At 34.7% G+C, this 13,327-nt stretch overlaps 1 protein-coding gene across 3 annotated transcripts in view; it reads left to right on the forward strand.

The window, feature by feature from the left end:
* The window catches only part of MTMR9 (myotubularin related protein 9), a 63,038-nt gene extending 53,668 nt beyond the window's left edge, over positions 1-9,370 (forward strand). For all 3 annotated transcript variants that reach the window (XM_059177268.1, XM_059177260.1, XM_059177277.1), the window contains one exon: positions 4,117-9,370. In XM_059177268.1, the coding sequence (XP_059033251.1) occupies positions 4,117-4,280 (164 nt within the window). In that variant the 3' untranslated portion in view covers positions 4,281-9,370. The remainder of the gene's footprint in view (positions 1-4,116) is intronic.
* Positions 9,371-13,327: the final 3,957 nt, after the last annotated feature.

Here is a 13,327-nt window from a genome sequence, read left to right on the forward strand (position 1 = left end):
CACGAAGTTCAGTCTTCAAGCTATGCTTCTGTTTTCCCTTTCTGATGGAGAGTAACTTTATGGTTCTGGCAGATTGGTTTATAGAAAGTGTTTTAAAGAATAGTAAAACCTTCATGAACTTAACAGCTACTGACATATTACTGCCTGGGAAGTTTTTGTACCTCCTTATTTGAATGTCTTTAACCCATGATGTTGGGATGGTACAGTTAATGTAGATCTGTGCAGATGAGGAAATGTTTCCTTTTAGTCTATAATAAAAGGATAATTATTGGGGGCGCCTGGGTGGCTCAGTGGGTTAAGCCGCGCCTTCGGCTCAGGTCATGATCTCAGGGTCCTGGGATCGAGTCCCACATCGGGCTCTCTGCTCAGCAGGGAGCCTGCTTCCCTCTCTCTCTCTCTGCCTGCCTCTCTGTCTACTTGTGATCTCTCTCTGTCAAATAAATAAAATCTTTAAAAAAAAAAAGGATAATTATTGGGAAAAGAAGGATGTGCCTGTAGAATTAAAAGAGCACCTCTTAAGAGACAGAGCACTGAAGTTGAGGTTTTTATTATTTTCCTTGATTGAAGTGTAGTTGACATATAATTAGTTTCGGGTGTACAAAATAGTGATTCAACATTTACATACATTACACAGTGATCATCATGGTAAGTCTAGCTACAGCCTGTCACCATACAAAGTTGTTACACTGTTATTAACTCTAATACATTGCATCCCCATGTCTTATTTATAACTAGAATTTTGTGCCTTTTAATCCCCTCCTATTTTGTCCATCACCCCATCTCCCTCCCCTGTGGCAACTATCAAATTGTTCTCTGTATCTGTGAGTGTGGTTCTATTTTCTTTTGTTTGTTTGTTTTGGTTTTCATTTTTAGATTCCACATCTAAGTGAAATCATGTGGTATTTATTATTCTCATACCTGACTTATTTCACTTGGCGTAATACCATCTGGACTTACATATGTTGTTGCAAATAGGAAGATGTCATTTTTTTTTTTATGACTGGGTAGTATTCCATTGTGGTGTATATATACCACATCTTCTTTACCCATTCATCTGTTGGTGGATACTTAGGTTGCTTCCATACCTTGGCTATCATAAATAATGCTGCACTTAACATAAGGGTGCATTCTTTTGGAATTTGTGTCTTTATTTTCTTTGGATAAATACCCAGAAGTTGAAATGCTAGGTCATTTAGTAGTTTATGTTTAATATTATGAGGAATCTCCATACAGTTTTTCATATTGGCTACACAATTTTGCATTCCCACCAATAGTGCATGAGGTTTCCCTTTTCTCTGCATCCTTGCCAGTGGTTGTTATTTCTTGTCTTTTTGCCATTCTGACAGGTGTGGTTTTTATTTGCATTTTACCCTGATAATTTGGGATGTTGAGCATCTTTTTGTGTGTCTCTTAGCCATCTATATATCTTCTTTGGAGAAATGTCTATTCAAGTCATATACCTTTTTTTTAATTGGATTTTTTTTTAATGTTGAATTAAGTGATTCCTTTATATATTTTATAGCAACCCTTTATCAGTTATATCATTTGAAAATAACCATTCAGTAGGTTGCTTTTTGTTTTGTTGATGGTTTCCTTCATTGTTTAAAAGCTTTTTAGTCATGGGGCACCTGGGTGGCTCATTTGTTAAGCGGCTGCCTTCGGCTTAGGTCATGATCCCGAGTTCCTGGGAGAGCCCCACTTAAGGCTCCCTGCTCAGTGGGGAGCCTCCTTCTCCCTCTCCCTCTGCCTGTTGCTCCCCCTGCTTGTGCTATGTCTCTCTCTCTCTCTCTCTCTGTCAAATAAATAAATAAAATCTTAAAAAAAAAATTTTAAAAAAAAAGCTTTCCCTTTCTAGTCTGGGGCACCTGGGTGGCTCAGTCATTAAGTCTGCCTTTGGCTCAGGTCATGAGCCCAGGGTCCTGGCTTAAGGCCTACATCCCGCTCCCTGCTCGGCAGGAAGCCTGCTTCTCCCTCTCCCACTCCCCCTGCTTGTATTCCCTCTCTCAATGTCTCTCTCTGTCAAATAAATAAATAAAATCTTTTATAAATAAATAAATAAATCAATGAATGAATAAATAAAAGCTTTCTAGTCAGATGTCCCATTTGTTCACTTTTGGTTTTGTTAGCCTTTGCCTGAGGACACATATCCAAAAAATTCCTGCTAAGACTGATGTCAAAAAATACTGCCTATGCTTTCCTCTAGGAGTTTTATCACTTCTGTTCTTACCTTTAAATCTTTAATCCATTGTGAGTTTATTTTTCATATGATATAAGAAAGTGGTCCAGTACATTGTTTTGCATGTAGCTGTCCAGTTTTCCCAGCATCATTTATTGAAGAGACCATCTTTTCTCCACTCTATATTCTTGCCTCCTTTGTTGAAGAGTTGACTGTGTAAATAGGGGCTTATTGCTGGACTCTATTCTGTTTTGTTGATCAATGTGTCTGCTTTTGTGCTGTTAACATATTGTTTTGTTGGTCACTGTAGCTTTGTAATGTATATTGAAATCAGGGAAGGTGAAATCAGCTTTGTTCTTTTCTCAAGATTGCTTTGGCTATTTGGGGTCTTTTGTGTTTTCATACAGATTTTAGGATTATTTGTTCTATTTCTGTGAAAAATGCCTTTTGATAGGGATTGCATTGAATGTGGAGATACTTTGAGTAGTATGGGCATTTTAACAATATTCTTCCGGTCCATGAGCATGGTATATCTTCCCATTTATTTGTGCTGTCTTCAGTTTATCAGTATCTTAGTTCTTTTACCTCTTTGGTGAAAGCTTGTCCTCCTATTCATAGGGTTTTTTATGCAACTATAAATGGAATTTTTTATCTTTTAATTTCTCTGGTAGTTCATTATTACTGTATAAAAATGTGGGTTTATGTGTATTTTATATCCTTCAACTTTACTGAATTTACTAGTTTCAATAGTTCTTTGGTGGAATCTTCAGGATTTTTTAATATATAATATTATATCATCTGCAGATAGTGGCAGTTTTACTTTTTTTCCAATTTGAGAGCCTTTTATATCTTTTTCTTGTCTGATTTCTGGGCTAGGATCTCCAATACTGTGTTGAATAAAAGTGTTAGTAAGAGTAGGCCTCCTTATCTTATCTGTGATCTGGAGGAAGAGCTTTCAGCTTTTCACTGTTGTGTATGTTAGCTGTTGGTTTGTCATACACGGCCTTTGTAACCAGTTTGTTGTGAGTTTTTAATCATAAATGAATACTGAATTTTATCAAATGCTTTGTCTGCATCTATTGAGATGATCACTTGGTTTTATCCTTGTTTTTGTTAATGTGGTATATTGTGTTGATTTGTGGGTATTGAACCATGCTGGCATCCCTAGAATAAATCCTGCTTGATGGTGTATGATGCTTTTCATGTATTGTTGAATTCAGTTTGCTGATATTTTATTCAGGATTGTTGCATCTAGTTTCATCTGGGTTATTGGCCTACAATTTTTTGTTTGTTTGTTTGTTTTTTTGCACTGTGTTTATTTGGTTTTGGTATCAGGGTAATGCTAGCCTCATGGAATGAGTTTGGAAACATTCCTTCCACTTCAACTTTTTGGAGTAGTTTGAAGAGAATAAGTATTAACTCTTCTCCAAATGTTTGGTAGAATTCACCTGTGAAGCCATCTGGTCCCAAGCTTTTGTTTGTTGGGAAGTTTAGGTTTTTAAATGAAATGTTTATGGTTCAGCTGTTGCCTTAACTGTCACTTTTGTAGTGAAAGTGATTTTATAGATATATAAGGTCCTACAGGTCTGAGTAAAGATCTATAATTGAAACAAAAAAAAGATTTGTATTGTGGAACTGGAAAATTTATGGCATTGTAAGTTACCAGCTTACTTATAATCCTGGATATATCAGAGAATAGTGTTTTAATTCATTTCATAATTTTGTGGGGGGGGTTGAAGAATGAAAATTATGTACAAAGAAATAGTGATGTTTAGTGTATTTAGTTACACTTTCAGTACCTCAAGATACTTGCCTATTTCAGAGTATAATAAAATATAGAAGCGAAATGTTAAAAAAAAAAGAATATATCATATATGGAATAATGTTAATCCATTGTATGTACCTTTTTGCCTTCTGTCTTCCTTTACTGGATTCAATAGGTATTTTCCTACGTTGGAACAGATCCTCCAAGTATTTGGATGAAGCATATGAAGAAATGGTTAACATCATTGAATATAACAAGGAATTACAGGCAAAAGTAAATGTACTTAGGAGGCAGTTGGCAGAACTGGAAACTGAGGATGGAATGCAGGAGAGTCCCTGAAAAGTCTCCCCACAACCTGCATAAATAAGGACCTTCCAGGACCTGAATCCCACCTCTCTCTCCCTTGGCCCTTCAGTTCACTTTTACACCGTGAACGGAAGCCTTGAACATAAGGCTTTAGATGTGAGAACCCTCTAATATAGTGGATTTCTCAATACTTTATGAATGAAACTTACTGTAATTACTCATGATTCATGTGGCTTGTTAGGCCTCTCTACTTTGGGAGCAGAAAGGAGGTGCTAGTCATTTTATTTTATGTGAAACAGGTGACCTATTTAATGCCATTTGTGTTATATGCCATTTAATCCTAAAATTTTTTCTGTGTCTATTTTCCAAACAGTGCTCCAGACCAGTCAAGGATATGATTAATCTCTTTAGGGAATATCTGTTAGTTTTAAAAAAGATCAGACTTTTAAACACTCCAAATACAGAAATATTTTTCAAAACTGAAATGGTTGATAAACCAAGAATTTTGTGATTAACATGCTATTTCCAACACCTGTGCCCTTCTCTTTAAAATAGCTTTGGATTAACAAAGCTGAATTCATTCTCATTCTGGTTTGTCAAGAAAAGAAAATCTGAATATTTATTCAAGGTAAATATTTTTACAAGGATTATAGTATAATCCTCTGATATTTACATTAAGAAGTAAATTTTAACAGTAGACAGTAAAAGTATGTGCAATATAGAAATAAAGTAGGTCTTTGTTACTGATACAGTATCGTTACTGTTGAATTGGTTTTTCACCATACATATTAAATGCGTATCAAATGCTGGATATCCCATTAAACTATCATTTAGGATAGATGTTAGTTTATTGTAATTAAGCTACAAATACGGTTTCCTTAAACCAGAAATGCACTGCCCTTGTCCGAAGTTCTTACTGTACTGTTTCATGTATCTATATGTGTTAAGTTTTATTAAGTTATGTTTTATTTTTAAGTATTCAAAGAGTTTACTGATACTAAGCTTAAACCTTTCATGTTGGCCTGAGCCTTTTGAAAATTTATCTCGACTCTGCTGATTTGTTCATTATATGTTAGGCAAATCTAATTAAAGTAGAGGTGAAAGTTTATGAACATGACAAAGCTATGTTTTAAACTGCAGAAACAGATTGAAATGTTTAAATGTTATGACCATATTTATGCTATGCTAGTTTATGCCTGCTACGCTGAAAATCTGTGGTTCAGTGCTTTCTATATACATTTCTGTTTTGTGGCACTGTTCATTTTAATAAATACTATCAATTTTAGTTTTCTATTAAAAGGATAGTCAAAGAATAAATGTTTAATACCATTTCCACCCCATCTGTTTATAGCCATTTCAGTGTAAAGCATACCAAAACTGAACCCTGCTTTAGAGTTATATATTGAGCTAAAAATATAATTCAAAAAAATATCTAGTTTAGCATAATCTATGGCCACATTCAGACACCTTAGAAAATAGCAAATACTTTCCTTCTCCAGTTGCCCAGGCTTCATCTTTTTTGTTTCCTTGGACTGGTAGCAAAAGGCTTGGACAACAACAACACATATCAGAACCCTCCTTTGGTATATTTGCCTGCCTTCTTCTCTAAGCTCAGATTTACTCTTGACTTTTTTTCTTGGCTATAGTTATGAGTCTTTAGGCATTAAAGCCCTCACAAAAGGCTACAGCAAGGAGCAAAGGAGATCTTGCTATTGATATCTCCATGTTGTGTGAAATGTTTATAGTAATATTTTAAAATAGGAAATACTCTAGCTTTTTTATCACCCCTTAATCACTTGCTACATTTGTTCATGCTGCTGATCCTTTTGTTTGCTCCTGTTTTTGTCTCAAAAATAGATAGGAAGGAGCCCTTCTCAGTTAACGGACCCATATGGAAAACTATTGAGAGTTTTGTTTTGTTATTGTTTTTAGCGATTCTTTAGAAATAACTCCCACTGGTGACATAGGCCATTGGGCTTCCATGGATAAGGGCTTTTATTAGGCTTGGTCATGGAGAAATTGTACGCCATCAATTTAAACCTGTCTTCCTGATGAATGTTTTATGTGTGAGACAGAGTCCAATAATAGCATAGTGTTTCTTTTTCTTTTATTGAGGCAGCAATCTTAAGCTATTTGGACAAGTTTTGCATTTTAGTATTAATTTATAATTCAGGATTGTGCAAATCTCAGTTCTGTTTATAGGTCATAAAGACGAACTTTGATATCAGTGCATTTTCAAAGGGGACATTAATAATGCAAATATTAGGGTTTTCCCAAACTCAAGAACTGTGTCAAAGGTGCGTTATCAATATACTTTAAAGAGGGATTTTGTAATACTATGAAGTTACCCATTCCTTGGATGAGAAGAATACATAAAATGGATATACTCATGAGAAGATACTTGTTAAACATTAAGTTTGGAGAATTACCTTTGATAAATGTGGCTTTAAAAACTTGAATTTAGAGAGTGTGGCAGAATTAGTGAGCAAATGAATTACCCCGTAGGAGCCAATAATAATCAAGCGAGATATAATCAAGTTTATATATATTAAGCATCTTATGTATTCATTTGTAGTAAAGGCTGGTTTATACTTTAGGGATGCGAAAGTAGGTCCTACAGAGAATATTCTGAAAATAAAAAAGATTGCTATAGTCTTCTGTTGGCAATACAGGGATCCTTAGATTTTAAATTAACAATTTTTTTTAGAAACCACAAGAACATAGTTGGTTGATTATATTAAGATTTTGAAACATTTTGGGTGGTAAGACTTTTCAGTTAATTAATTGCTTGGTCAAGATTTTCATTCTGGTTTTATTAAATGAGAAGAAAACAAGCAGAAACTATAAAATCTAGTAGGATTAAAACAACCTATAAATATATTTTATTTCTAAGAGAAATTAGGCATTTAAAACAAGATTTTAAAGTGATTTTTGGGAAAACTTTGGAAGACAACAGTTAGTCATTTCAGATCCCATACAGGTAATTTAAAAGCTTTCTTTGAATTCTGTGGCCTCAATTACAGAGGTGATATGTCATTGCTTTTCATTTTAAATGATGAAATTTAGTGACATTTTAGTCTTTGATTCACTCAGTATTTACACTAAATTAAAAAAATCAGTATCATGGAAAAGGTCTGATCAATAGTTTGTCTCTTGAAGTGAAAAAATAGAAGGAACATTTTGCTGTACTTAAAAAAAACAATCTGCAGGGTGCCTGGGTGGCTCAGGTCATGATCCCAGGGTCCTGGGATCAAGTCCCATGTTGGGCTCCCTGCTCAGCCAGGAGCCTGCTTGTCCCTCTCCCTGCTGCTCATGCTATCTCTCTTTCTCTCTCTCTCTCTCTAATTAATTAATTAAAATAAATTAAAATCTGCTTAGTAGAGATGTAATTCTTGTAGTTGATCTGGTTTTGAAATCAGCTATTTTAACTATCAGTTTTAACCAGGTCATCAGATTCACTTATTATCAGACCCCAATCTGAGGCAAAATCTTGGTATTCATCCATATCCAGATTTAATGAGTAAAAACTACAAGAGGCTATAACGAGCACCCTTTATCAGAAAGTTATTTCCTGGACCAAAAAGGGGGCAAATTTTAGAGTACTTGATTCCCTGTCCTGGAAGCTTCAAAATTTACCAGAGAAGGAAGTCATTCAGTACATCTGATACAGGTTTATTATACCTCAAGACAACATAGATTGGTTATTTATTATTCTTTAATGTGGGTTAGATCTTTTCCCCCTCCAGAGCTGGTATCCTAAGTTATTACCAGATAGTATTTTTATGTAATTTACCATCTTAACAAAAAACATTTAAAGACTAATTCCTCCATTAATATTTATTCTCAGACGATATGAAATGCTAATTTCCTTACAGTGTCAGTTTCTGATTTGTTATTCCTTGAGTAAACTATTTCTACCATCGCTGAGTCTTTATATCGTGTCCACAGCATCTTCTTCCTTTAAACCAATAGCTCAGATGAGACCCTGTGAAACTGTAGGATGAGGTTTTGGAAAGTTTGAACTTCTTATCTAAATTCCCCTTAAGAAAGTCCTGTTTTTGAACTCTGTTGTGGAACTGTAGTTTATGCTTAATTTAGTGAAAAATAGTGGGGGTCACTATAGACACTACATTGTCCTGAAAACTAATTCTTGATGAAAGCTTCCTGATGTTTAGAAACATTCTGTTTAGCGATCTTTGAGTATACAGATTAACTGTATCAGTAATTTGTAATAAAAAGTTGTGCAGCACTGCCTGTGTCTCTGCCCAAGACATTTTCCATTTGCTTCACTTTTAAAATGCGTATATCTTTGGAGACATGGATTATTCTACACAAATACACTGAGTTCTGTTGTTTAGCATCCTTATAGATCTGTTACCATCTACACTAAAAATGTACTTGCACAATTTAGTAATATTAAAAAAAAGAATATGTCTTTCTTCAATAGCCGGGTATTTGGATTGTATTCTTGATATATTTGAATGTGACTCTTGGATTTAAGTATGCTATTATTCATGTCTTACATAATAAAATTGCACTGTATGACAAATATGTGTATAATGTATGCTTTGCTAAAACCTCAGAGTGCTGTAATGGACAGGTTTCTATTATGTGAACCTGTCTATATATAGTCTTAGGGAAGAATTCTAAACTTTTTAAAGTCTCTGTAACATTTTAATATTATTTGTAATGTTCCCTATGTGATCAGTTCAGTTATGTCCTGAAACTGGAATCACTCATGGTGAGTTGGCTGCTTTGTCAGGCTTGGTTTACTTAATCATGAAACAGTCTTGTTGAACATGGAACTGTTATCCTAGTATATAAGATGTGTGTGGTGTGCTCTCTGTCTCAGAGGACTGTTGCAAAGATGCTAGTGTTAAATGTCTATAGACAGTGGTAATAAAATTTGAATATATTCAAATGCTGGTAAATTAAATCTATAGACTGACTTTAATTTTTTTTCAAATATCTATGAAGGTTTTGGCAGTATCTCAAAACTGCTATATATAAACCTTATATTTTGAAAAAAGTCAGAGCCACTAAAACATTGCAAAATAGTACAATGATCTCCCATAAACTGTTCAACTTGACTGAATAATTAATATTTATCACCTTTGACTTGACACTCCTGATTGTGTGTGTGTATTATTGCTATTATTTTGCTGAAAAATTTGAGGTTAAGCTACAGACCTCATGACCTTTCTACATAAATATTTCAAAGATATCTCTCAAGATTTACGAGTATATATTTATGCATTCTGTTTACTTAGTTCATATCACCATGAATAAATCAACGAAGGAAAAGGGAAAGCTCTCTGTTAGACTAAATAGCCAACTATGAAACATAGAAGAATGACAAAATTAGAAAGTCACTATTTGGCAGCCACTGCAGTAATAATTGATGTAGGCAGTCATCATCTGTGGGTGCTAAAACTGGCAGGTGAGTTTTTAAGGGAAAGCATATAGTCTCAAAGTATCTTTCCTTAAAATGCTAGTTAGAAAGGGGGAAAATAGTAACTTTACAGTGAAGGAACCAGGCAGATATCACCTTATCCAAGCACAATTAACATTACTAGTTATGGTACATACCAACATCATGGATCATAAATACTAAGAGCAATGTATCACTTTTGTGGCAGTTTAGGATTTTTTTTTAAAGACTTTATTCATTTATTAGAGTGAGTGAGTGAGGGGGAATGAGGGGGGAGAGGGATGAGAGACTGCACTGAGCACAGAGCCTGATGTGGGCTTGATCCCAGGACCCTGAGACCACAACTTAAAACCAAGAGTCAGATGCTTAACTGAGCCACCCAGGCACCCCTTTTGTGGCATTTTTGTAAAAACAAACCAGGAAAGCACAACATGGTTCTAATTATAAGGACGCATCAGGCCAGCTTAAATCGGGGGACCTTCTACAAGATAACTGGTCTGTTTGAATTTTACAGAAGAAAATTCTTCAATTACAGAAGAAAACTTACAAAGTTTTTGTAAGTTTGAACTTACTTCAAAAATTTTAAGAACTCAGGGCGCCTGGGTGGCTCAGTCATTAAGCATCTGCCTTTGGCTCAGGTCATGATCTCAGGGTCCTGGGATCGAGCCCCGCATCAGGCTCTCTGCTCAGTGGGGAGTCTGCTTCTCCCTCTCCCACTCTTCCACTGTGTTCCCTCTCTCGCTGTCTCTCTCTGTCAAATAAATAAATAAAATCTTTAAAAAAATTTTTTTAAGAACTCAAAGTGAACAGAAAACAGTAGTTGACATTCATACAGAGCTATAAAATTAAAAAGAAAATATCTCAGCTGATGAAAATTACCCCCCAACATGAAACATTGAACAGAAGAAAACTGACACACATTCCAAAAGGAATAAATACTTTTAAGGAAAACTCCAGATATGATATGAGAAAACACCTCAAGTGATAAACTACAAAACTTAGAACAGAAGTGAATGAAAAACAAAGCAGGAAAAGAGAAAACAAGAGTTGAATAAATTCCGGAAAGAATCTGAGGAATTAAGACAAAGTCATCTTTGAAATTACAAGGTCCTTGAGGGAGAACAGGTTCAACTGAAAGTGTACAAAAGATAATAAAAAGTTTGAAAGGACAGAGTGAAAATTTTTAAAATAAGTGAAAAGAGTCACAGAGAAAGAGTTCAACATAGAGGCCTCACAAAGAAGAGCCAATGTATGAATAATTGGAAGTTCCTTAAGAATAATAATGGGACAGAATTAATATTTAAACCTATAATTCAAGAAGAGCTTCCAAAAATGAAGAATGTCCAAGTGGAAGTGGATCCAGATTGGCCAATTTCAAGACATATCCTAGTAGAAGCATTAGATGTGAAATATAAAGAGGAAAACAAACTCCTCAGGGTGTCCAGAAAAAAAGTCAAATCAGGTTAGACTTCTCCATAACATACTAAGATAAATAAGGAGAAGAGCATTTTCAAATTAGACAAAAGTATGAGCCAAGGATTTTATATTCAGCCAACCTATAATTAAGGAGTCAAAGCAAAGTTTTTAAGTATGCAGGAACCCCAGGTAATGCTATAATCAAGAGTACTTCCTGGGAAGTCTGTGAAAGAATGAATTTCATCCAACTAATAGATAACTGGGACAACTAAATTAGGGCGCTAAGTATACTGTAATTGTAGATCCAAGATTAATACAAGGGATAGAAGAATATTGGGTAGAAGGGATACATTTTGGCAAAAATAATGAAATTTTTAAAATAAGAGGAGAAAAGGGGACAAAGTAAAAGAAGCTCCTTGGCTGTCATTTAAGGAATAGGTAGGAGTCAAGGGTATCATTTAAACCCAGCAAATCAAACCATAGAATGTAAGGTGAGGACAAAGGTGTCTATGGAGCTACCTTTATAAATAGTATTATAAATGTATCTCTAGAAAATCTTCCATATTTTTTCTACCCAAGGAAATAAAAACTACAAAGGAACAACAAAAAAATACAGTAAACATATCATGATACACACAGTATATATATGAAAACAAAAGACAATTGGAACCAAACGTCAGACAACCAGTGAATGTGAATGGCCTTGATTCATCTGTTTAAAGAAAAAAATCTCCAAATTGGGTGATAAAGCAAAATGCAACTCTATGCTGTATACACCAGACAGAATTAAAGTGACTCAAAAACTTAAAATCATGTTCTAGTCATGGCCAAATGTATTACAGACCTACAATAATCAAAACAGTGTTGTACTTGCATAAACACAAAAATCAGTGGAATGGAATGGAGAACCAAGAAATAAACTCTCATGTATATGGTCAGATGATATTCAATAAGGGTGCTAAGACTACACGATAAAACGTTCAACAACGTTGCTAGGAAAATAATACCCACATGCACAAGTTTTTTTAGTTACTTTATACCATATACAAAAATTAATGCAGTGGATTAAAGATGTAAACATAATACACTTAAAACTGGGGAAAAGCTTCATGACATTGGATTTGGCAATGTCTCCTTGGATATGACACTAAAAACAAAGGCAACAAAAGCAGAAATAGCCTACATTAAACTTGAAAACTTTTGCACATCAAAGGAAACAACAGAATGAGATGGCAATGTACACAGTGGGGAAAAATACTTGCCAATCATGTCTAATGAGGGGTTAATATCCAGAATATATAGAGAATTCCCAGAACTCAACAAATTACCAGATTTAAAAATGGACAAAGGATTTAAGTAAACAATTCTCCAAAGAAAATGTATAAATGGCTAAAAAGCCTATGAAAAGACATTCAACATCACTAATTATTGGAGAAATGTAAATCAAAACCACAGTGAGATATCTCACATCCATTAGAATGACTACTCTCAGAAAAACAATACATAACAAGTGTTGAGTATGTAGAGAACCTGAAATCCTTGTGTACTGTTTGGTGGGAATGTCAAATGGCACAGCCACTATGGAAAACAATATAGAAGTTCCTCAAAAAATTAAAAATATAATTATCTGATGTAGCAATCCCACTTCTGGTTATATATCCAAAAGAAACTAAAGAAGTATTTGGATATCCCAGGTTATTGTAGCAATATTCACAATAGCCAGGTAACCCAAATATTCATCAATGGATTAAACAAACAAAATGTGGTATATACAAAAGTGGAATACTATTCACCATTTTAAAAAAAAATATTTATTTAAAAGACAGCATGAGCAGACAGAAGATGAAGAGGCAGAGGAAGAGAGAGAAACAGGCTCCTCACTGAGTAGGGAACCCAATGTGGGGTTCCATCTCAAGACCCTAGAATCATGAACTGAGCCAAAGGCAGATGCTTAACTCACAAAGACACCCGGATCCCCCATATTCGGTGCTTAAAAAGGAGTTCCTGTCACATACTATGTCATGTATGGAACTTAAAGACATGCTAAATGAATACGCCAGTTACAAAAAGACAAATGCGCTATGATTCACTTGTATAAGTTGTCTAAAGCAGTCAAATCTGTAGGAACAGAAAGGACAATGGTGGTTGCCATAGGTTGGATGGAAGGGGAAATGGGAAGTTACTGTTCAGTTATTTTCTTTAAATAGTAGAGTTTCAGTTTTGCAAGATCAAA

The sequence above is a fragment of the Mustela lutreola genome, chromosome 1, assembly GCF_030435805.1.
Source record: "Mustela lutreola isolate mMusLut2 chromosome 1, mMusLut2.pri, whole genome shotgun sequence".
In the NCBI taxonomy this organism is placed as follows: Eukaryota; Metazoa; Chordata; class Mammalia; order Carnivora; family Mustelidae; genus Mustela; species Mustela lutreola.